Here is a 25,675-nt window from a genome sequence, read left to right on the forward strand (position 1 = left end):
TCTCCTGGGATTTTCACACACAACGGTCCCTAGAGTTAGGTGTAAGGTGTGGTGCATGTCCTCTTGACTCACTTTGGACCCATAAGGCAAGGCAAGGCAATTTTATTTGTATAGCCCGTTTTTACAAACAGTTTGTCTCAAAGGGCTTTTACATGGCATCATAGCAACATCCTCTGCCCTTAGACCCTCACATCCACTGAGGAAAAACTCCATGGAAAACCCTTTTAACAGGGAAAAATCGGAGAACACCAATCAATTACGTCTGAACGCTGCAGCCTGTCTGTCAGTATTGATGTCGACCATGTTCTATATTTTTTAAAGGCCTCATTCACCAACTCCTAACAGCCATCCATGTCAGAATGTAAAAGGTAAAGGCAAAGTGGTCTCATGGACATGATGACAGTAAATACACATACTGTAATGTATTTTCTGGTAAGTGTCAGGAGCCTTTAGGTTTGTTTAGTGTTTAGGTTCTGTCCTGTCTTGTCTCTTGTTTCTTTCCTGTTTTATTTTGGTGAGCTGTCTCTGTCATTCCCCTCTTCCTGTCGAGTTTCCTGTCTGTGACTACCTTGATGTCTCTCACCTGTGTGTCGTTGTCCCCCCACCCCTTGTGTTCTTAAGCTCTATGCCAGATCGTCTCGTCTGTTTCAGTGAGCGTTTCCAGAATTTCTTTTTGTGTATTCCTTGACCTCTGAGATTTTGATCCAGTTTCAGTTTGACAATGAGTTTAGCCCAGTGATATTGATACCAGTCTGCCTGTGATTGGACTTTGACTTGCCTCTTGCCACTTGTTTGTCAGTGCCTCTGCTTTGTGGGTCCTCCTGCTTTGATCGTTATAAGTGTATTGTGAGGTGTGGATTAGTGGTCAGCGCACTTTACACACATTTCTCAAAAATGAGTTCACTTTTTCAGAACTCTTCTCATGTCCAGCACAACAGCACTCAATGAGGATTTAACATTGGATCATTTTAATTCATTGATAAAACAAAGTAGCTTTCTATGTTCATCAGCCTATATAAGCTATATATTGCTCCTCTATGTTGGAGGTTGCTGGAGACGATCCCAGTTGACATCTGCTACACTTTCACCTTAGTTTCCTAATTGCCAATTATCCAAGGCCAGGAGGAGACCTGAGTATCCAGACACAGAGAAGAACAAAACCTCTGGACTTGGGTGTTGCAGACTCTGATAGTGAAGAGAAATGTCAGTGCAGAACAATGTGAGATGCTGAGAACATAGTGTCATGGGAAAACCAACAGTGTGAGACATATAGAAGTTATAAAGCAGAGCGTTTCAGTAGAAGTATAAACACCGTAACGCAACAGAGCCGATGTCTGCTCTCAGCACAGTCCACTGAATTTTGAATTATTTGTGAGTGTTGCATCAAGATGGCTGACTCGCTGATTGAGACTGACAGACTGAGTGTTGCCTCCCCGCCCTCCCCCCAGCTGCTTGTTAAAGACAATAGTCTGTCAGTGCACAGCTTCACACGTCCCATCATCAGCAGCACCGATTGAATTGCACATTGTGATGCTACTGTTGTGTGTGTACAGTTATATGTTGTCATGTACGGTTTGCTATAGAAGCAGACAGCACTAATAATGAGAGGAGGGAAGGGAAGCCTGATGAGCCGTGACAGCCGAACAGCTTCCCAACCTCAGACCATGCAGCTCCATTATTGAGTCCTATCTCCTCCGCTGTCCTCTCTTTATCTCTCCCTCCCTCTCTCTCTCTTTTTTATTTTACATGCTGCAGTACAAGTCATGCATAAAATATGAATACCTGCCTTAATGGGGCACTCAGAAAAACACTGACAAAATTTGCTTCCCAAAAAAGCTACAGTACATGTTCTTTTTTAAGAGAGTCGATAGTCCATCAGTCGTTCTGCGTTGTTGAGGTTATTTGACAGGAAGTGATGAGGCAACAGGTTTTGTCCTAGTTTGGTAGAAGATGCAGAGTTGTTTGATAATGGACAAGTTCTATAGTTCCCTGTTTGTTTCAGAGTCTTTTGTTTTCGTCTTTTGAGTGTGAGGTCTTCCATGGTTGCTTCCAACTCACTAACCAGCACCAACTCCCCATTGGTTGAGACATACTGTATATGTGGATGCAGACTGAGGATTGGTCAAATACATGAAAACAATTTTTTCAGCTGTGTCTATTTAAATCAGCGGTGTCAAACTCTAACCCTAACCCTAACCCTTTTAGTTCAGGGGCCAAAATGATGTGTTTAATGTGTTTCTCTGTGACCCTGATGAAGGCCACAAGCCAAAACGTGTCGGTCAAATAAAGTTGTTTTTCCATATTACAAGTGTTGCCGGAGCTCCTTTGAACATTCTCCACTGTGTTTTCTGGAGTGTGACCTTTTCTAACCTATATGTAGCCAAGACACAACTCTTATCAGTGAATATGTAGCATGTAATAATTGAATCTTTTGAGGTTATCTCATCACATTGCGGCAAGATATGAATTTATCAGCAGTAGTTACAGATCCACTCATCGTCCTAATAACTGGAAACAACTCAATACTTAATGTGCACTCTCAAAGAAACAATAAAAGAGGTCGTTACATAGTCACATGACTTACTGGTGGATTGCTTGGTCTTAGAAAACTGCTGTAAAAGACCTTCACCTGAATGCATATTGAAGTTATACAGTTAACTGGTACAAGTTTTGGTTCTGTGCACCAACAGGCCGGTCCTCCCATCTCCTCTGAGCCTTTAGGATTCACCACAACTCCACAGGCTCTAACATGTTTCTGTACCTTCTGACCTGCTGCTTAAATTGACATTGTCTCACTGCAAAATCTATATGTTATTGTTTAATGTAGTGTAATTTGTTAAGAATTTGTAGTAATATTAAACAACTGGACATACTGAGTTTTCTCTTTCTCTTCTTTACAGTTCATTCCCTCCAAAAGCTAAAAAATCCTGAAAATTTAAAGGAAACTCTTCTTCTTCTAAAGCCATCTAGAGGAAGTAGTCTTTTAGATTAGACCTACTGAGTATGTGCAATAATTTGGCTTAATAGTGTCCTACAGATCCTGTCTCTGTTCTTCCACATGTACTTCTTCATCAGTTCAGTCAGTGGTGTAAGTGTATTGTGTTTGGAGCAGCCAATGATGACTTATGCAGAAATACGAACTTCAACCAACTGATGCTGACTGAAGTGGCATCAGTGAAGGACATTCACAACACTTTATGTTCATATAAAACAACAGTTTGCACCTGGATTGGTGGAGTTCATTTTTAAGACAAATATAAACACTTCATAAATACTAAATAAATACTACTAATAATTTGTGTCTGTTCATCCACATCCACACTGGAGGTGGCAAATCCCATTTTTAATGTCTCTGTAATACACTTGGGAGTCACATATGGGATAATGATTGGCTTCTAAACAAGGTGTGACTTCACAAAGAGCTGCTGATATAAACATTCAACTCAGATTTAAGGTGAAAGCAGAGAAATTAAGCAAAACACACATTGAATGAAAGGAACTTTAAAACTTTTCTCTTTTGTTAAATCAAGTGTGTTATGTAGAAATATGTGTTTGAAGTATCATAAAGTAACTCAGGTTTGGTGAGAAGGTTTTACAATTTATCAAGTTAATAAATCATTTTTATTACTTCTCTGTCTAAGTTTCAATTTCCTTTGTTATGCATCTAAGGTCACCTAATATCCAGATTCAGGAGTTCTCTCCTTCCTCAACGTCATGCTGAACTCTTCATCCCTGCATCGCTCTTCATCATCAGTCTAACCCGGTGTCTGACCATGCAACACACAGTAAAATACAGTTTGGCAATCTGCAAGTTATGCTCATTTATTTACACTAAAACGGATCAATATACAGTACAGGGTATTGTAATTGTGGTATAAGCACTTTATGGTGTGATATTTCTAACGATATTGACAATATCCTTCCAAATAAAATTGCATGAAACCGGAAAATAATATAGCACCTTTGCAATAATGCCGTTTGGGTCAAACAGCTGCGACCTCTGAGCCAGAAGCTGTTTCAAACATGCGTGTTTCAAATATGAGAGCTCGTGTATGTTATGTATGTGTGTGTATGTGTAGGATTCATCTCTTTTCCTAATTCAATTTAAATACTAGATATTTACAGTTTACAGAGCAGCAGCAGTCTCTGTGTGACGGTGTAGCTGCCTCGTTCCTCAGAGAGGCAGAGCTTACTCCGTCTGGTTCACATCTAGGGCAAAGCGTACGACTCCACTGCTCCTCCGAGGTTCGTCTCTCTCCAGTAGTGGCTGTGGTTCTCCTCCAGAAGCACCCTGGGAATGATGATGACTGGGTCGGAGAACCTCGTCCTTAGCATCTCTAGGAGGCAGCACATGGTTAAGATACCAGAGAAGAGGAAGAAGAAGAGAGAGAGAGAGAGAAAGAGAGAGACATGATGAGGCATTTTTACAAAGGGAACAACAGCATGTGATCGGGCTGAGTCGGGCTGAGCACCCTGTGACCGCTCATTTCAGAGGAGAAGATCAGACTTCTGGTTTAGGGATGAAAACTCAGTTAAATTTGTAATAATCTTGATACAATTTACCAGCTAAATATCAATACACAGTGTAACTTTGACAATGTGACTTAAAGGGATAGTTCAATATTTTGGCAAATTGGCCCATTGCCATAATCCCTATAGTCATAGCAGTAGGTTTGTTTCCTTTAATTGTCGGTGCAAGCTATTTTTAGAACGGCGGAGCAGAGCTGTGAGCTGCTCAGAGCTACGCTACGGAGGCTAATGGGATTTCTTGGTTTCCCTCATCAAACTCATCAAATACACAATCCAACAACTCCAAAATGCTCTGGTGGACAAGTTGTGACCTGCACATTCACCACGCTATGAGATAATAACACAACGTTACCAGACAGAGTTGTTTTAGAGGGAAATTCATGCAAAACTGCTGATGTGCGTTGCCTTCAGGGACAGTTTTTCAGCAAGAAGACTCTGTATTTACCTTGAAAACAACTCCGTCTCATAACGTTGTGTTATTATCTCATAGCGTGGTGAATGTGCAGGTCACAACTTTTGCATTTTGGAGTTGTTGGATTGTGTATTTGATGAGTTTGATGAGGGAAACCAAGAAATCCCATGAGCCTACGTAGCGTAGCTCTGAGCAGCTCACGGCTCTGCCCTGCCGTTCTAAAAATAGCTTGCACCAACAAATAAAGGTAACGAACCTACTGCTATGACTATAGCGATTATGGCAATGGGCCAATTTGCCAAAATGTTGAACTATCCCTTTAACTAGACATAACACAGATGCACAGTGAGGTGTTGGGTCCATTTCTACTGATAAATTGGACAGCTTTCCCATTTGGGATCAATACAATCTACACATTGACTCACTCCGTTAAATCTCTGTGGCACAAAACTACAGGACGCCAATAGTGCAATGAGGGTCTCGGGGTGTTCTGTGACGGGATGCAGATACATTAAAGAAAAATCTAAATCACATGTGAATGGAGGATCAATTATCAAATTACAAATTAGAGTGAAGATCATTAACATGCACTTACAATTTCTGTCTCTTTCCAAAGCAGAGCCACTTCCCTCATTCCACTCGTACTGTACTTACCCCCGGGGTGAGTCCGTCCTACATCCATGCTAAAGCTCAACAGATATTCTACTGTAGGTACAGTTGCAAAGACTAGTAGACCCAGCATAAAATCAGATTGCAGGTCCAACAGAAAACAGTGGCAGCATGCTTGAAAAAAAAGAAGAAAAAAAGAATAACAGAAAAAAAAGGATCATTATGGTCTTAACAAACGAAGTATGAGAATCTAAAGCTGAGATGCAAAGTCTTCTTGGGAGTATTACTGGATGTGTGAGGCAGTCTTCCTCCTGGGTGGATAAGTCAACAGTCATGCAGGTTGTACTGAACCATGAGGAAAGGTTGCGGCACTGCAGGCCATGACTGTGATGTTGGGAGATGACTGGACTACTAAACCCGTGGCCTCCTTAAGAAAGAAGCACCTTAAGGAACCTGGCATGTACAGTAGGATGTGACAGCAGGCAGTCAAAACAGCCCCAGTTACCCCCACTCCCACCTACTCAAGTGTCCATATGGAAGAGAAATACTATGACCTGACTGAGGAGTGGACCTTAAATAATAATATGGTGGTTTACCAGAAAAAACAAAACTGTGCCACTGTAAATAGAAAAGAAAAAGTAAACCACAAACTCCATGAGCATGTATGAATGGGTTATGAGTGGCATTTGTGGATCGCTGCCTTTTTTTTTCATTTTTCATTGTTGTTAAAGTCGCTCTTGTGATTGGTTACCTGGGATTGGGTAGTGCACAGCCCCACAGGTGTTGCTTTAGAGTCTGCACCCAGCCAATATCTCGGATTGGCTGGCAGAGTTGTATGTAGTGGTACTGTTTTAGCACAACCCTTCAAATGAATCAGAATGTCACTCATTAGCACACAGGAAAATTGGACACAGCATCATCCAAATGTGACATCCTCAAAAAAACCATGACACCAGACTGTTAGGATGAGAAAGCAAATGTCATATCACACATTTGTGGTTGTTGTGTTTTTTTTTTGTTTTTTTTTCACATTAATTAAAGCGCATCAGTGATACATGATGAACTAGAGGCCTAAAGAAGCACATGACATCTTATTCTGGAATAAGTTTCTGGACATCCTTTGACATGCATGTTGCTCTGGAAGATGGATGAGTTCTTGGAATATATTGAGACACGGTGCAGAAATAATATATTCTTCAGATCTCACACGAGGGCAACATGCAGGGCCCGGACAGGATGTCAGAGCTCATGCCAGAATGTGGTGCGATCTTGGATAAGCATAGAAAGGAGTAGTGAGAGCAAAAAAAATTCTCTTCCATGTGGATTTATTTAAGAAGAAAAAAAAAACCAACAACAAAAAACCCAAAATGTTGTCTGTCTCACAACGACAAAGACTTGGACAAGAGAAATGTTGACAGACACCTGCAATCGCTAATCTTCTTAACAAAATGAAGAAAGAAGACACTGCTTTTTCTGCTTTTTTTTGCATTTATTTGTAATGTTTCATTAAATATGAGCAAGCAGATAGAAACACAAGCACGTCACAGTCAATTTTCTTTTCTTTTTTCGTCTTTTTTTTCCTTTTTTTGCCCAATACAGAACTTTCTTTACCATACTTTCTATCCTTATTTGCCTATTACTCACAAAGATAGCACCAGGTGTGTGGTGTGTGCTAAGCACTGTTTACATTTACTGCCCCCCCCCCCCGCCCCCTGCAAGCGCTCTCCTTTGTGGTGTTACATGACAAAGTGTGCCGGTCGTTCTCCCAAACCAAAGGCTGCAAAAATGCTAATGAGTTGGGCCTTCACTCCTGACGGGGGCGCGTGCTCGGTTTGGACAGACATGGTGGTTAGCAGTGATGGTGGCCGCTGCGTCAGACACCACAGAAAAGACTCATCCAATCAGAATGGAGGGAAGGAAGCAGAACTAATGAGAACAGTGAGGTGTGTGCCCATGGGTAGAGCACACTGATGGGTCGACCCATGACAAGACTGTACAGTGCTCTTCTAAGCCCAGAAAGGCGTCTCTATTATGAATATACACTAAGATTTAGAGAAAAATAGCTGGATGCTTTGGCTCTAGCCAACATGTAGCCCTGCTATGATATATACACAAATATAAGCTTTATATACAAAGGAGGTTATAATCAGTTTTTTCAACAGATAAACAGTCACAATACAACTTACGTCTTGTTCCCTTTTCTTCCACACGGCTCACTGAGGAAATCTGGATTAAACCAGAAGTTAAAAACAGAGGCCTTACAGCTTGTTTTGGTTTGCTTTGCTAGATAAAAAAACACGCCACCATCGTATCAAAACCTGCCACACGGGGCAGAAGTGTGGAATCATCATGTTATTTTTTACGACAACCTCGACCTCGTCAAACCTCATCAACGTACGGTTCATACTTTCAGCCTGAAATCTGGGCAAAACAAGAGGATGATTCAGAGACGGAGAGACTCCAAGTTACACATCACTGAGCTCATCATATCGGTTTATATTATATTGGAATAAAATACTCAATCATAACTTCTTGTCTTACTAAACAAATGGCAGTGGATTGAATGGCAAATCATCCATTAAGCTCCCTCTTCAAAGGTGATGCGAAAAGTGCTGTTAAGCAGCAACACGAGCCGTCTGCACGTCATCCAATGGCGGTCTAATCACATTGGTTACGGTCACCCTGGGCAGAGTTCATTAAAAAAAATAATAAAAAAAGGAGGCGTGTGTTTCAGCGCAGCCTATTGCAGTTGCATATAAGTGTTGTTGGGCTGAGTCTTGTTAATAAAGATCATATGTGATTACACTGAAGTAGAATCATCACTGACAGCTCTGAGTTTGTTAGACACGATACAACTCAACACAACATTTATAAACTCATCAAACTCTGATACTGAAAAATACTCTAACGTTAATATAATAATAACATTAGGACTGCGTGACAGTGTTATCTAATTCAGCGGCACTTCTCATCTGCTATGCAAACGACTGGTGTTTAATGCATAATCAGTTTAGTGTGACCCAGATGGTTTGTTGGCAACAAACTGGGTGTTGCAAAATAACCTTGAGGTGAACTGTGTGAGTGGGTTTCACATGAATGAAGGAAACAAATTGGGTGTTTTTCTCACGATGAACCAAGTATCATTCTACGTCGCCTCCAGCAGAGTTCAGTTTGATTATAAATGAGGCATTCAATTGCAAAATCACGTTTATCATGTGTTGGCAAACACTCTCACACACAGACACACTGAGCTCTGTGAGCTCTACATGAACAGAGGACAGTAGCGGAGATGACAGAGCAGGTACAAAACAAGCCGTGGATCAGACATTCATGACTTAACCAAGCAGGATATTTATCAAAGATTTTCAGATTTGGTGTTAATTTAGCAAGCAAGAGCAGGGGCCGTATCCAAAGTGCCAATTTGATTATCTTTATTTAAAAAAACAAAACAAAGGAATAAAAAAAACAAAAGAAAAAAATCCTTGATAAATTCGACAAAGCAAATCTGTTCAGCTGATCAAAGCCAACTCTTCAGAATTGCTTGTTGGTGGGGCCCATGCAACAAGAGCCATCCATTGGCTAGCCAGGCAGCCGGTAGCCATGGCAACTTGGAGATGGAGGCGAGCAGAGTGGGGGGGGGTGGTGGTGGGTGGCGGCATCAAATGGCGGAGGAAGAGGACACTCCTCCTCCTCCTCGCTCGTTACTATAGCGATCTAACATACAGTAGCGTGAGGCAGGAGGAGCGATGGCATGTCATGTCGACATCTTATTCTAGTGCTATTGTACAAACGTAGCCAAGAGGTAGTGAGAGAGAGAGAGAGAGAGAGAGCACAGAGAAGAATGAGACTGAGTAGAGAGACTGAGCGAAGAAGAAGAGAAGTATAGAAGAAGAGAGCGGAGGGGAAGCAGAGGCGAAAGACGAGAAAAGATGAGAAACTTAATAAATTTTGCAGCCTCTGTGTCTGATTTCCCCCCCGAAAATAAGAAACAAAAAGGAGAAGTAGTAGTGCTAAATGGTTTTTACTCTTTTGCCTCAGCCAGTTTGTTGTTCATCTCTTTACTTTTCTCCTTGTCCCCCACCGCCGGCCGGTTCTCGGGCTGGTTCTCCGAGGTCGTCTTCTTGGAGCCTTTCAGCGCGGCGCTCTGCTTATCTTTGGCTTTCTTCACTGGCTTGCCCTGGCCTGCCGCTGTGGCTCCGGACTTTTTGGGTTTAGAGCGAGGGGCACTATATCTGTCAACCTAAGGATGTTGGATAGTGAGATTGGGATTGTAACTTCCAAAAATTGTGTTGATTGTGTGTGATTTTACAGCATTTTGCAGTAACATGAAGATCCTACCAGCCTCTCCACTAATGTAGATCATCTTTAACAACGCATGGGTAGAGCACACTGATGGGTCGACCCATGACAAGACTGTACAGTGCTCTTCTAAGCCCAGAAAGGCGTCTCTATATGAATATACACTAAGATTTAGAGAAAAATAGCTGGATGCTTTGGCTCTAGCCAACATGTAGTCCTGCTATGATATATACACAAATATAAACTTTATATACAAAGGAGGTTATAATCAGTTTTTTCAACAGATAAACAGTCACACAGGGTTCCTACATATTTGAAATTTCCAAATTCCATACTTTTTCCAGACTTCTTGGTAAAAAAATTCAAATAATTTGTGGTATTTAAGTAAATAGATGTGCATAATATAAAAAAAAGCATGCAATTTATCTAGTTTTCATTATTCTGAATGTGTATGCCATTATGCAACCAAATAATTTCCAGGAGATTGTAGCTAAGTACAATAGCACATACAAAATAGTTAACCCAAATAACTTCAGATAAGACCAAACCAAGATAAGATGAATAAAATAAATATATTTCCATAGAATAGTTTCCATTTTCCATACTTTTCCAGACCTGGAAATGTATAAAATCAAATTCCATACTTTTCCATACTTGTGTAGGAACCCTGGTCACAATACAATTATGTCCCTTTTCTCCCTGGGATTGGGATTATAACTTCCAAAAATTGTGTTGATTGATTGTGTGTGATTTTACAGCACTGCAGTAACATGAAGATCCTACCAGCCTCTCCACTAATGCAGATCATCTTTTACAACGCTACAGACTGTGTTAAAGGTGAGTTCTCACCTGTTTGGCCGGGTCTATGTAAGGCTCGCTGTACAGACTGCGTATCCTCCTCCTCTCCACAGCCTTGTTGTTAGCCGGCTGCAGCGGGCCTTGTCCCTTGAAGGTGGCGCTGTAGCTCGTCTCTTGACTGGTCTTCCCGTCCGGAGGCAGGTACTGGGACTTGGCCCGGATCATCCTGGTGGGCTTCACATCTGTGTAGGCCTTAAACTCAGTTCTGTGTAGAGACAGAAGATGAAGAAGAAAGTCAGCTGTCAGAGGGAAATCTATGATGCTGCGGAGCTTTGACACCAAATAACAGAGTTAGTTGAAGGGATAGTTCAACATTTTGGCAAATTGGCCCATTGCCATAATCCCTATAGTCATAGCAGTAGGTTCGTTACCTTTAATTGACGGTGCAAGCTATTTTTAGATCGGCGGAGCAGAGCCACGAGCTGCTCAGAGCTACGCTACGGAGGCTAATGGGATTTCTTGGTTTCCCTCATCAAACTCTGGTGGACAAGTTGTGACCTGCACATTCACCACGCTATGAGATAATAACAGAACGTTACCAGACAGAGTTGTTTCAGAGGTAAATTCATGCAAAACCGGCTGATGTACGTTTTTCAAGGCAAGCTTGTTGAACTATCCCTTAAAGGAGGAGTCATGATAATGCACAGGTGAGGGTGAAAAGCCACTGACTGGGTTAATGACATCAGAGCATGCTTCTGTTAATAGGAAATGTTGGGGCTCTTTTAGTCTGAAGGCCTTGATGTCAGTCTGGGAACGGTTAGCTTAGCTTACAGTGAACCTACTATAGCTCTGTCCAAAAAAAGAAAAATAATCTACCGGAGTCTCCACAGGTATTCACACAGGAAGTCATTTCACCTGACCATTAAACTGGCTAGTGTCACCCCATTAAAGCTGGTCTTATTATTAGGCTATGTTATGATTCAATATTCGCCTGTCACTCATGCAAATTCACTCCATGTATCAATATATTGCTGGTATGACTGTTAATGTGCACACCGGGCGTCTGTTGCAGTATAATAATATCTGTCTTTATTGTAGCATCACCTCTTCAAAATCACTGTTACTATTAGAGTAGGTGGTACACTACAACACCTAGTAATTTATGACGGCTCTCTGGAGTGGTGCATTACTAGGGAGGAGGTCTACTCTGCGCCACAGTCTGTTGGAGTGATATTCACTAGTCGTCCTCACGCAGCAGTTCTGAGTGAAGAAGGTCAGCGGTGTGGCAGCGGCCCTGCAGCAGCGTATCAGCCTCCTCACGTTTAAAGAGCAGCGGAGGGCTGATGATGATCCACAGAGGACAGCCGCAGCAGCTTGATACCAGGTGCTTATTTAACTCTTTTACTTTAATATGCCACACTGCATCACTTGCTCCCTCTCCCTCTCTCCTTTACATTGGAGTTTCTCTGCAGTGCACTGTCTCCCCTCAGCATTACTCATCCAGTAATTTGCACCAAACCTCCATATGTTACAGATACAGAAGAAAAATCTTTAAATTCTCCTCACAGATGATGTTGGAGATTTTTTCTTTATATCCACAAACATTCATTCACGTTCATTCAAACATCCATGTCTTAGCTTTACACATTATAGTTTTTAGAGATGGTTGCTCTTTATAAAAAGGTAGTCAGATAATGTTTCCTATCATATTACTGCCCTGCTGCCCCAGTCTGATCCTCATTACAACTACTTACTGTACATTACCCATTGACATGTGACAAATAAAACATTAAACAGCTGCTTATCCATCTGAAACATAAAATACTGTATACTCATTTGGGCTGGACTGTATCATACAGTTTTGTTTTTACCAAAGCCTAATTGTAATAACACTTTCAACTGGGTAAATAAAAGCAAAATTGAAAAGTAATATCTGAAGAGAAATCGTAAATTCTGTCTGATTATCTGCTTGTGGTTGCAAACTGGATTTCTCTTTGTTCAAATAATATAGTCGTAATAAAAGCGATGCAGTATAAAACAGTTAGACACTCTTGCTTGTGCCATGCATGGCATTTGATCTCCTGCAGCAGTCGCTAATGGACAGCTCTCTGGCTCAGGCCATTCAGTTGACACCTATCAGTCGTCGCCTGTGGCTCCAGTGCAGACAGAGTCACAAACACAAACTCTAAAACCCCAGCGTGGTTCGGGGCAAACACACAACTGTAGCCGAGGCTCAGCGATGACTCCCCGGTTCCCTATGTGAGTGAAAAAATAGCACTTCATCGGGCTAACGGCTCTAAAGGAGCAGAGAGGTCCCGGCTGCTGAACCGGAGACTCATTAGAACGATTTGTAAGGCTGAGTGTTATAAAAAGACACAAAAATCAATAAGTGGAGCTGTGGCAAGCAGCCTTGCGATTCTGTTAAATGTAATGTATGTAACAGGGACAGGCTCATTGACTTTACATCTTCTACTGTACTGTATTGTATTGGGGAGGGGGCTATGAGACTCTCCATCACAGAGTACAAGATGAGTTCAGACCTTCAGCAGTGTGGTCATGAGACAACATGTGGGTGTGAAACAATAAACAGACTGTGTGAAAAGCCACAGTCTTGGATTTATTCCTATTCAGCATCATCATGATTTCTTTTCCTTTAAATTCATAAATTTGTTATTGTTTTTGTCAATACGTCCTCTTATGGCAGAAATAATGACCGTCACAATAAAAGTTTTATCTAAGCTGCTCATGTATTTGATCTAATCTTTGTCAAACAGTGTCGGCAGAATATCAATAAAGATAAGCGACATTTTGCAAATGATTTGACAGAATTTCCATTAAAAGAAAAAACGCTTTAACGTTTAACATTTCATCTTACTAACTGTATAATTAGTCCATCCATTTAAACTTAAATTAGCTGTCAGGCTCTCACATTTGAGCTCTTCAACTGTTAAATAAAACTCAAGCGTATAAATGTCGCTTCACCACTAATGGGAAAACGTCTCTGTGATCCAGAGGCAGGGGACAGTGATGTGTCTGCTCCCTCCAGTAGCTCAGAGGAGAGCTGGAAATCACACAGGCAGCTGTTACGTAACAGGACTGAAGTCCACTCTCAGTGCTCAGCCAGGGCCAAGAAGCCTCGGTGCAAAGACAGGTCGCACAACAATGTCCAAGGCCAAGGGTGTAAAGCTCTCACATGACACCACAGGGTGTGTGTGTGTGTGTGTGTGTGTGTGTGTGTTTGAGAAAGACAGAGAGGGAGACGGATTGTAAGTGCAGACAGTGTTCACAGTGTGAAACATCGGCCTGTGCTGCTATTCACGAACATATGACTGTGTAACAATACAGCCTGTGTCTCAGAGGTCAGCGTGTACTAGGTACTTGTTTAAAAAATTAGCGTTAAGAAAAGTATTGAAGCTACTGTAAATGGGTTTGAAAAGAGTCAGACGTTCATACCAGGCTCTTCCATGCAGATGTGGCAATGCAATCCCACTGTTTACTGTCAGGCCATGACGTAGGATTTTGCTGAGCAACAAAGACAGGAGCAGGTTATTGAGACGGAGAAGCAGCAGCAGCACCTGCACCGCGCTTACGGCCATTTTTCATCTCATCAAGGTGGTTTCTCAGTTTTATTCCCTGTGCTATCCGCTAATTGGCTTTTTTTGTTGCCAAATGCTTTCTACAAACATTTTTTACAAACCCCAATCTTTGCTCCTGGTGGGGAACAAACTTTACTAGAGAGACAAATGCCCCTGCAGTGCACACACAACATACGCTACAACCAAGATTTCTAAATCTTCATTTTTTTTCAGATCCTGGTGAAGGTAAGTCAGCTGAAAACTTTTGTTAAAGCAGAAGTAAGCGGAATGTTTGTGTTAATATAAGTCTTAAATAGTTATATCTTCCGACAGCAATCACTTACATAGAGTGTTTGGTCCGAAACACGGGTCTGTCAGTCACTCTGCTCTGCTGTAAGCCGAGGAGAAAACTTTCCTTGTATCCTACAACCTTTATCCAATGAGGAGAGAGAACGGCATGAAAGGCTGTGTGTGCAGCCAAGGGATGCGCATGAATGTGGTGACGTAGGGACGAGGGCCAATAGATCCATGACGAGGGCGGGGACTGCTAACTCCATTGGCTGACAAGAAGTTAGCCAAAACCACCGGATCGCTTACTTCTGCTTTAAGTAAAGGATGGAGTACTAGAGAAGAGTTGTGCATTGTGTTTTAATTAAACTATAGATCACACTGGTGTGCACCTCCCCGTATGAGACAGTGAAGTCTCAGTAACCACGGAGACACAATTGATTGCTGGAGATTTAGAGAGTCTTTTAGTTAAACAGAGGTAACGTGTTGATATTTTCATACATGTTTCACTTCATTTGTCATTTATCCAAAAACATAACCCCCACTATAATTCAAACCTTCCTCTGTCTTCTCATATTGTTTTTTTTAAATTTCAGAAGTTGTTTAGTTCTGAGTCACTGACGCTTGTACTATGCTATCACAGTGATACTTTGCCTGATATTTCCTGTCGTGTGACTAAAGCTGCTTTGGACGGCTGACCACCACGACCTGCTGCGGTGGAGGGAAGTGCAGAGAAAGGCCCCCCGTCACTATCACTACGACACAAACACTGGCACTGACCGTGGTGGAACGGCGCCAGGGAGCAGCATCGCTTAGCTTCGAGCAGCCGAGCTCTGACATGACACAATCTGGAGCCCTCGCCACAGGAGGGTCAGGAGAAAGAAGAACAAGTAGAAGTACAGCCTCGTCGCCACCGACGGGCCGAGCTGTAGTTTACATCCATGTCTGCACAGACTTACTGTATGTAATGTAGCAGGCTTAACAAAAGTGCATTTTCATTCTTTAGTTATGGCAAACAACAGTGTTTTCTGAGGTCTCTGCGACCTTGTCCATTCATCTTGGGTCAGAGTGAATGTTACCATGTGATGGACAAACAGAAAAAACATAAAACCGCCGGACAGAGCTGTCAGAAAAACAAACGCTTGCAAATAAGTTTCTGCGCTGTGGCTAAAAAACCATGTCGAGATACACAAGTCTTCTGAACAGAGTTGAAGCAGGATGACAGGTTATAGGCAGGCCACAGAAAACTAGTCCCCACTGGAGCGACAACATCAAATCAAACTGACTTTAGAAAGGGATTTCCATTCAACAAACAAACAAAAAATCCCACATCAATAATGTGAATCAAACCTTTAATTCCACTCAGATCCGCCTCCAACAACTACAAGGAATTTTACATAAACAGCCCATAAACTACTCAGTGAAACACAATCGTAACAATATTCAGATTCATGTTACTTTACTTCATCGAACAGTCACTAAAAACTGAACCATTGAAATCCATAAGAGGAGAAGTCCAGGGATGATTCATCCTCTGGTGTCAGATACAACACCAAAGTGGTGGTCTGACAAAACCAACCTCTAATCATACAAGGAACGATAACACAGTGCTTTGCTCGTCACAGTTTAAAAATGCAAAAAACTGGGACATTTCACAATATTCTGACCTTTTACAGACAAAGTGAGTGAATTAGGCCACTAGCAGCTACTTACTGTGTGATGATGAGGACCATGGAATTTGTGCAACTGTGCTAGACTGCACTTTGAAATTTTACAAAACCACAAATGCATCTGAGACAAAATGTCTGTGCAGTTTTATCGCTGACAGTGGCCTGACAGTGAATCTGGCTCTAATTCCACACCAGTGCTGGCCTCAGATAAAGGGCTGGCCGCCTTTTCCCCACGTATTTCCAGGGAGGCAATCTGCCCACGCACAATGCTATAGCTTCACTTCCTGACAACGGGTGTAAAGCCTGGCTTCTGGTCAATAGTCCCTCCTGGGATCAGTTGGCCTCATCTCCATCTCACAGCCTCTGTTGCTTCTCCGAGGAAACAGTGCAGTGCAGTGTGGGAGTATTGTCATGTCAAATTTTCGTAAAGTATTCTAGGCATGGTCAGTATAAACTGTGCAGAAATTTTAATAAAAACAACATTTAAATATGCTTGAGTCACTGTTTTAAAAAATCAATGAGCGTTTTGATTGGATACTTTATAAATAAGAGGCTGTTGGTTGATGGAGTTTGGTTACAACTGCAATTTTAACTGGGTTACGTAATTCATTCATATCCAGAATCAGATCTGAGCATGTTTCCTTGTGAATTAACTGTAATCAGATATGATACAATCAGATTAGATCTGTTACATAAGACAGTTAGTTTCAGCTGGCACAGCCCTGAATTGATGCCACAACTGAAAACTGAATATCAGCTGAGATTACATGATGTGGAAACACAGCACACTGCTGGTTTTACTATCAAAGTAGAGAAATCACAGCAGATTTATCTACTGAATAGAAAGAAACTGAATTATTCTGGGACTTTTGAGATAACAACGTGCTATTTTTGTTACAGTTTCTCTGTGTCTCCGAGCTGAAGCAGGATCTGTGTTTCTGCATTCACTGCTTGTCAGGAAAACATGAAGCTTTGCAGCCTCTCTAAGAGGATCATTTTTTTTTTAAATCCACCAGAATCCACTGGCCTCTTTGCAGTGCACTGTCTGCTACATCCATCCTGTAAATGTGACAGAAAAGGCAAGTCACTCTGAGCGTATTGAACGCCCTTGCACCCCAGGTGAGAAACATGAGAAGAGGAGGATCAAAGGATGAAGCTCTTCAGATTGAGCCGCAGTGAAAAAATGTTGAGCAGTGATACGTGAAAGAAATTAAAATAAAAAATTCATGTCTCCTCAGAATCTCTCTCCATCTCTGAAATCAGCAAACCTGCACTCTCTCATTTGTCATCCCCATTCACTTGCTCGATGACTCTCTTATCAATGCGCTCTTTAAATGTCATTTATTAGACGCCTCTCATCCCATGATGCAGCAAATAACCCTGGCAAGATGAAGAATGGCTTTTGTCTTTTGCAACAGGGCTGGAAGCAAAATTAAAAACAAAACAAAACAAAGACTCTCCAGCAGCTTCTGACTCAGACTCATGACTTATTCTCATGCAGAAAATGTCATTTTATCCATAATGCAGCAGTGAGATGTGGAAGCTGGAGACTGGGAGGCTGCTGGCTGAAAATGTTGCACCGATTCAGGCAAGAAAAGAATAGTTACCAGTGGTATAAAAGAACGACAGTCGCCTTTGACATTTCCCAGGTGCACTGCAAAAAGAGCCTTTGTGTTCACCAAACTGGACAAATAAAAGTTAATGAAAACAGCAAGTGTCCTCGTCAGAGCGCAGAACGGAGGGCTCTATTTTCAGGGCTTCCTGTTTAATTGGCCCCAGTGCAAACCGGCACAATGGCAGAGCAGGGCGAGCTCTGAATACACACTTCAAGTGATTCCATAAGGAAAGCTGGCTCCTGCAGCCGTGTAAATGTGTAACTGCAATTACAGCGGAGAGAAAGACAGCGAGGGTCATGGATGTACAGTAATGGTTGGATATGTATTGATTTTATCAGGCAGGAACTCTTCTTTTAAAACACTAAGACAAAGATGTTTGTTCTGAGACTAATGCTAACATTGGTGTCTTTGTATGCTGTCAGTTACAAAGCTAATACTGACGTGTGCAGCATGTACAATGTTTACTATCTTTGTTGAGCATGTTATTGTACTAGCGTATCCTAATTAACACTGAACATGAGTCACAGGCAGCTGAGGCTGATGGGAGGTCATTAGTGAGCAGAGGAAAAGTTCAAGCTCCAGCACAGTTCATTCAAATGGATGCAGAGGATGTTCCCATCATCTGTGATCATAATGAAGGTGGTTAGATAGAGTGCGAGGAGGACGTGTGCAGCAAATGTCATATAACAAGTCATCCCGAAGATGTTGAGACATTTTTGTAAAAAAAATAAATGAATAAATAATATAAAAATGTCAACCTGGCAGTGGAGCCAGAGGACATGTCAGTCATGAAGAGTTTTCCTCTTGAGGATGAACCCTCTGTGCAACATGACATGCCAATCTGTCAGAGCCCAGAAAAGTGCCATGGAGATAAAAATAACTAATGTGCACAGTTTAACAGTCTGTGCTCTTGTTTCAATAATGTGTGTGCATGGATTATTACTAATTTGTGCCCCCCCTGTTGAGAGTATAGAAAATACCTTTGTCATGGCCTCATTCAATCAGCTCTGTTTGATGAATTTGACACACAGGATATATCTGAAGTGCTCAGAAACCCCGAAGCTGAGGTTTATGAACTGGGTGACATCTGTAGTATTATGTTATGTTATTATGTAATATATTTAAAGGCAGTGGTGGAGCCAGGGGGTGGCCTGTGGTGGCCATGACCCCTGCCAACCAACATGGCACCATATTTGTGTGTCACAATTGGAAGCATTTTTTCCACAGATTTAATAACATAAACCTTTTTTTTTTTTTAAGGAAGAGGAGTAAAAATTCATTTGGTTTAAGGTAAAAGTCTCTGTGTCCACTTTCATGGCTCGTTTGTTGTTGCCCCATTCAACGGGATATGAGATTAATGCATGATAGGTATCAGGTTTGTGTATCATGCTTCGATGATCTCACCGTGGTGCTTAGTAGCTGTCAATCATAATTAAGGTCAATAGATGGTACATCGGCCTTGGAGAGATGAATCACAGTGAAGCTAAAAAAAGTAAAAACAGGAACAAAGAAACAAGGAGACTGGGGTCAAATCAAAAAACCACAAGTGACCTTCATGGTCTGACCTCTGATCAGCTCCATACCACACGGGTAAATCCGAACAAGATTCTCTACTTTCTGTAAAGTCGCACCAGTGAGCACTAGGGTTGCAAAATATTGGGAATTTTCAAAGTTGGAAACTTTCCAAAAATCCAAAATTTACTAAATTGAAGGTTGGCCCTTAATAAGTAATTAGTAATATTTTACTCAACATTCATGTTTTTGTTGTTTAGTAAAATAATTGATTGTTCATACAAGAATTAAAACTTGATACTTGTTCTACTCACAAATAAATCTGTTGAAATGCCATGTTTTTTAATTGTATTATTTTGCATGGATGTCTGCTTATGACAAAACAAAATGCCTATAAATTCCCATAATGGGGAAAGGTTCCAATTTGGAATATTTCCAAAATTCCCCAGCTTAACTTCCAATGGAAAGTTTCTGGAAATGTTCTGCCCCTTTGCAACCCTAGTGAGCACTGACCTCGACCTGTTCACATTGTGCCTATCAAAACCTTAAGTATATCCACAAGATCAACTCGTACACAAAGAGACTAATCACATGTGATGCTCTGACTCACCAAAAAACAGTTGGATGGACATGGCTACGAGCGTGGCTTAAAATAAACTAGTCACTGTGGTCTTGTGGTGTCACCATTTCTTAGCTACCTCGAACACACTGGCTTTTCTGCATCGCTCCTCTACACTGCATCTTCTCTGATAACTGATATACAGTATGTGAACTTGGGTAACAGCAGCTGCTGCATCCGCCTGGCCAAGGATCAGTCGCTCTACTGCTGCAGCTACACAACAACAACACGACCCAGGACTGGCCCCAGCCCCCAGCACAGAGCATCTTCAGACAGTGCATGAAACAAAGGTCATTCTTAGTTCATGTATCAAGGTAAATTTACTTCATGATCTGTTTAAAGGGATAGTTCGACATTTTGGCTAATTGGCCCATTGCTCTGCTTCACCGTTCTAAAAATAGCTTGCACCGACAATGAAATGTAACGAACCTACTGCTAAGACTATAGGGATTATGGCAATGGGGCAATTTGTTAAAATGTTGAACTATCCCTTTAACAATTTCTTCCAAGAGAGACTCATTGCAAGGGAATCACTACAGTAGGGCATACAGTAACGTTGACAATCATTATGTCGACTGGAAAGTACATTTTGGTTCTGTTTTGTTTTTTATTATTTTGACGATTCCAACTTCTCTTTTATTGCTTCATGTGAATACAGAGATGGGAAATCAGTATTGTTATTATCATTATTATTATTATTTCCTTCTATCTAAGAATTTAATAGTATTGATATCAATCAATATCATTGTTTTTATTTATTGTATTCTGTACCAGGGAACATCTATGTATGGGACAGCGGATGGAAATTAGCCTGTGGCTACAATCCGGCTTGTTTACGATTTTATGTTTCGTTCATGAACTTGCACTGTCCCACTTCAAATAAATTGAATTGAATTGAATTGAATTGAATCAATCTCTCAAATTCTCTTATCCAAATCAATGACTGAAACTAAACTTAATAATATCTGTTGTTGAAGTCCCATGTGATGATATGTGTCCACTGAAACACTGTTGATTTCAGCAATATTGAATGACCAGACCTAACTGTAACTGAGGCATGAGACGTTTTTAATTGTCCACTGCTATGATGCATCCCTTTTCAAGTAAACAACAAATTAAATGTGTATTTAGTTATCTGTGTGTAGTTTTATGTTCATCTGTTAATCTCTATGAGAAACAATGGAAGGAGGAGATTTGGAGCAAAACCTAAACTAAAAGTATGTTAAACTTGGGGAGGGGACTGAGGTCCCTGAGTGCACAGCTGAGATCTGGCACTTTGCCTTTAGCAATTGAAGTAGGGGGGTTAACCAGAAGAGCAGCATTTATGTGTTTTGTGTGACTTTAATACTGTTGAAGATGAATTACATTTTCTGTTTTAATGCCCTTTGTATGATGAACTGAGACAGTCCTTGTTTGAGAAAACCCAGAGGAAAAATCCAGACTTATTCTGGATTTCTGAGCATATGTTGTGTTGGTTTTTTTAAGAAGGAGATCTATGTTCTAGCTAGATTAATTGATAAAGCCTGGAATAAAATCATAAATTACTGTTTATTGTTCTGTATATCTTGGAAGCTTGTTTGCTTATTTTTTGTTTATTCTCCCTTCTTTTCTTTTAAGATGACACGCCAGCCATTCTTTAATGTATTTAAATGCTTAGTCTCTGCACAAAAATGTGCATGACACTCAAATAAAACAAATCAATCAATATCTGTGTGTGTTTAAGTATGTTTGTATGTGCATGTGTGTGTGTGAGCGGGAGGGGGTAAGTGTGTGCACAATATCTGTGTTATTAAACCACAGCTGACCTGCTTTGAGTCTCTGCTGGCAGAGGAAGACAGAGGGTTGACTGGGCTTTGCTTCTGCTTGTCACGGTGCAGCCATTTCATGCCACGTAGGGGGAAAAGTGCCTTTAGCTGCACCCTGAGGTCTAGTGTCTGCTCAGCTACACAGGCATGGCAGCAGCAGAGCACCAAACAGCTGTGAGACTCTCTAATCTCACATTGTACCATTCACCTCAGCCTGCCAAGTCATCCTGCCTCAACCCAAGCCGGCATTCTGTGGCACCACTTCGCCAAAATACGAAAAGCCTCAAGTAGAAATGGATCTCATCACATATCACATTGCCTCACATCCTCCTAAGGCATCGCACACAGAAAATAACCTGCGACAAAGCACACAGACACACAGCGACTGTGATGATGAGCGTGACATGGTGGTGCTTATCCATCCACAAGTTCCCATCATCCTCGGGATCATTGCATAATAGGACAGAGATTAGCCTTGTGGGCCTAAACATCAACAGTGTTTGACAGACACACAACTCCACCCTAGCCTTTCCATTCAACTGAATTAAGTTCTGTGGAGAAAATAAAAGTAGATTCATTGCTCTATAGTGAAATTTGAAACCGGTTCCAACCTGGACTCTAGCTATGAGCAGAAGTTATTGCATGCACTTGTATACAGATTTACAAGCCTCATTATTACAGTTTTACATTTATTTATATGTTTAGATAGATAAGTGAGAATCATAAATGTGTGATTGGTGACTGGTTGGCTAGAGGCTTGAACTGATTAGTTAAAATCTTTGGTTGGGGGGCATCCCTCAGGATTTTCTCCAGGGGAAGGCGCCTGTTTATAAAAGGATTGTCCAGGGAGACCCATCAGATACAAATGTGGTTCATAAAAGGGGTATGGTTAGATTTGGTACCGGTAATTCATATGAGCAAGAAGCAGACACACATAAAAGTAAAACGATTCATAAATAAATAATGTCTACAGCTGCTATTATCATTCACTTTTTGGGGGGTAGGCTAATTGGGCGGCTGTTTATATGTGTCCTTCTGGCTATTAATGGCAAATACCAATTGATAAAGCTTTGCTCTTTAAAAAGGCCAGTCTCTAATGGTCTAATTCTCATGCAGCAGATAACTTCTGTCCAGTTTGTTTTCGACCCCCTGACCCCTTCATGTACTGTACCCCTGGGGGCTTCTCTCTCTCTCTGTGTGTGGACTCACTTGTACGAGCTGCTGCCGGCTGTGATCTCTTTGATCTCTTCTTTGATCTGCCTGTTCACTGCATCCGCGGCCGCCCTCCCTTTGCCCTCTCCTCCTTCCACCTTCTTCAGGACAACTTTCTTCTCTCCCTGCTGCTGCTGCTGCTGCTGCTGCTGCTTACTGGGGTGCTTTTTCCTCTCTTGCCCCTGGACCAGGTCTTTCTCCTGCACCTTATCGGCGATAGCGCTCTTCTCCACGCCGCTGTCAGCCTCTGCCGCCGCCGACGCCACGTGCTGCTGCTGTTTGGACGTGTGTTTGGACCTTGTGTGCGGACGTGTCTCGGTCACTTCACCGGTGGTTTGTGGTTTGGGTATCCAGGGATGGTCGTACCGTTTCGGGATGGGCCAGGGCTTGTAGTCCTTCTGGTACTGGGTCTCGCTGTTGAACGGGGTTTCCGGTCCGTGGTACTCGTTCTTGGGTTTACAGCTCGGTTCGGGTCTCACTTTCCAGTGTTTGAAGTCCTCGCGCATCACCGAGCTGCACACGCGCTCCTCGGAGACGCACCTTCGCGGCGCGCGGACAGCCGTCGTTGTGGCGCCGCGCGTTTTTTCACCACCACCACGAGACGGCGGCTGCGTTTCTATGGCGACCCGCGGCGGCTGCAGCTGGATGTGCTGCATCTCAGAGACGTCCGTGTACTTGGTGAAGACCAAAGGCACCGCAATGTCAGCCTTGTCCAGCTGGTTCCAGAAGCGGGCCATGCAGCACGCCCTGCTGATACAGGGCCACGCCATGGTGACGGTCGGAGAGCTCCAACACTACAACACAACAACCTCCACCAACAACCTCCTAATGAAGGAAAAATATCTTCTTTACCCCCCCCTGGCACCCTGGTAGGAGAAAAACAAGATGTCCGTGTATCAGGTTGCACAGACGGCTCCGACGCTGTTGACGTTAGATAAGGTTTAGTAAATCCATTTTGCCTCTATAAAACACTCAACTAGAGATTTCTTTTTTAGTTAAAGCAATGGCAACAACAACACGTAGCTTCTGTTTCCTCTCTGTGTCCGCTCTGTCCCGTACTGTACGTCTTGGTACATCACTCCACAGCAGGGCACTGCAAGGAAAAACGGCCCCGCCCGCCTGCTCAGCATCCCTGAGTACAACAGGAGCAAGAGCCGAGGAAAATACCGTCAAGGGAGAGACAGTGTCAGAGGACTTCCGGTTGAAAACTAACAAATTAAAAGCTTTTCACAGGTGAGCGAGTGTAATGAAAGGCAAGGCAAGGCAAGGCATCTTTATTTATATAGCGCATTTCATACCAAGGCAACTCAATGTGCTTTACATAAAGACAAAACATTTAAAAAAAAGAAGCATAAGACAGAATAAAAACAAACAGAACACTAAAAACAGAGTTAAAAGCAAGAGCAAATGGGGCGGTGTTTAGCTCAGTTGGTAGAGCACCCGCCCCATGTGTTGAGGCTATAGTCCTCGCTGCAGGTGGCCCCGGTTCGAGTCCCGCGTCGGACGGCCCTATCCTGCATGTCATTCCCCCCATCTCTGCCTCCCGTTTCCTGTCACACTCTCAACTGTCCTATCGAATAAAGGCATGAAAAGCCAAAAAAATATACTTTAAAAAAAAAAAAAAAAAAAAAGCAAGAGCAAATAAAAGAAAATGAAAGAAGACAAACGGAGGAACCTGAAAATAGGATGTAGGATCATCCAAGTGTTTGACCTCCATTGCAGATTGAAGCTCACGATTATTAGTTTCGTTATAAGTGTCAGCCCAAAATTTCTAAATAAACAGGTCATAGTGAAATAGTCCAAATGATGTTCATGTTATCCAATCCTTCAGGGAATCCTCCTACATTCTCTCTATGGTGGAGTTGTTATCCTGTTTTTCCACATGTTTTTTTTCCTCTATGGTCCTAATTTGTCTCTTATGTGGCATTAGGACTCATCTCGGCCTGGTGCTTTGATTTTTGAAGGTTGAATAACAATGATTTCCGTTATGAGGCGGCTAAACACGTCGAACTTGACGTAAAACGGTGTGTCTTTACGCACGCAGCGTACCGGTGCAGGAGGAGGAGGAGGGAGGTTTGGTCCAACCATCACTTGGCTTTTTCTCCCACCACTCAGATGTTTGTTGACATTGGTTAAAACAAAATGAGAAACGGTTTGCCTTATAAATTAATATAAACTATAAAATAGATAAACTTGTTTTTTAAATTGGCATAATAACATAAAAATTATTATGGATATAGAAATGTTACAGTGATAATTTGCCACCCACTAATGGATTTTTTCGTTAGATATATATTTATTGTTGATATAACTAGTAGCAATTGTTTTTAAATGGCATAGCCTATATGTCTGCACTGTAAAATGTTGGCTCATGATTCATGCAAAACAGCCTTTGTAACAAAGACTGGCAGACTGAGACGGCAAAGAGCATGAACACATGAATAATGCCAAGACATTTACACACCCTGGGGGCTGTTTCATTGGACTACAATTTATTAGACTGAAATTACCAGCTCCAAACACATGAGTTTTCATAATGGAGGTGGTTGGCTCATTTTTAGGAGCAATAATAGTTTTTAAGCTGATATTTCCTTTTTATTTAACTATTCACTGTATTGTTTGTCATTGGCTGCAGGTAAAACATTAACGTTGTTGAAGATCAAAGTGTTAATGAGACAATTAGGCCAGGGGAACCTGAATAAATGAATAATTTATGGAGATGTAATCAAA

The 25,675-nt window shown here is 41.8% G+C and overlaps 1 protein-coding gene across 6 annotated transcripts; it reads right to left on the reverse strand.

Moving 5' to 3' along the window:
- Positions 1-3,770: 3,770 nt before the first annotated feature.
- map6a (microtubule-associated protein 6a) lies at positions 3,771-23,929 on the reverse strand. Of its 6 annotated transcripts, none has more exons than XM_085797335.1 (5): positions 22,952-23,928; positions 10,700-10,910; positions 9,577-9,791; positions 6,303-6,413; positions 3,771-4,337 (listed from the first exon to the last, which is right to left on the reverse strand). In XM_085797335.1, exons 1-5 carry the CDS (start codon positions 23,713-23,715, stop codon positions 4,190-4,192), a joined length of 1,449 nt encoding a protein of 482 aa, XP_085653461.1. In that variant the 5' UTR covers positions 23,716-23,928; the 3' UTR covers positions 3,771-4,189. The 6 variants fall into 6 exon arrangements, 5 of the variants coding, with proteins under 5 accessions (XP_085653461.1, XP_085653460.1, XP_085653463.1 ...); XM_085797334.1 differs by having other exon boundaries at positions 10,700-10,913; positions 22,943-23,928; XR_015037596.1 differs by having other exon boundaries at positions 4,225-4,337; positions 9,614-9,791; positions 10,700-10,913; positions 22,943-23,929.
- Positions 23,930-25,675: the final 1,746 nt, after the last annotated feature.

The sequence above is a fragment of the Trachurus japonicus genome, chromosome 14 (genome assembly GCF_045865225.1).
Source record: "Trachurus japonicus isolate A0001 chromosome 14, Traja_1.0".
Taxonomy (NCBI): domain Eukaryota; kingdom Metazoa; phylum Chordata; class Actinopteri; order Carangiformes; family Carangidae; genus Trachurus; species Trachurus japonicus.

Excerpts from the sequence above, each read along its gene's own strand:
- map6a (XM_085797334.1), bottom strand. The coding sequence starts at position 23,715 with ATGGCGTGGCCCTGTATCAGCAGGGCGTGCTGCATGGCCCGCTTCTGG. Across the intron at positions 10,914-22,942 it reads GCCGGCAGCAGCTCGTACAA|AACTGAGTTTAAGGCCTACA; the intron begins GTGAGTCCACAC and ends GTCTCTACACAG. Across the intron at positions 9,792-10,699 it reads ACATAGACCCGGCCAAACAG|GTTGACAGATATAGTGCCCC; the intron begins GTGAGAACTCAC and ends CAACATCCTTAG.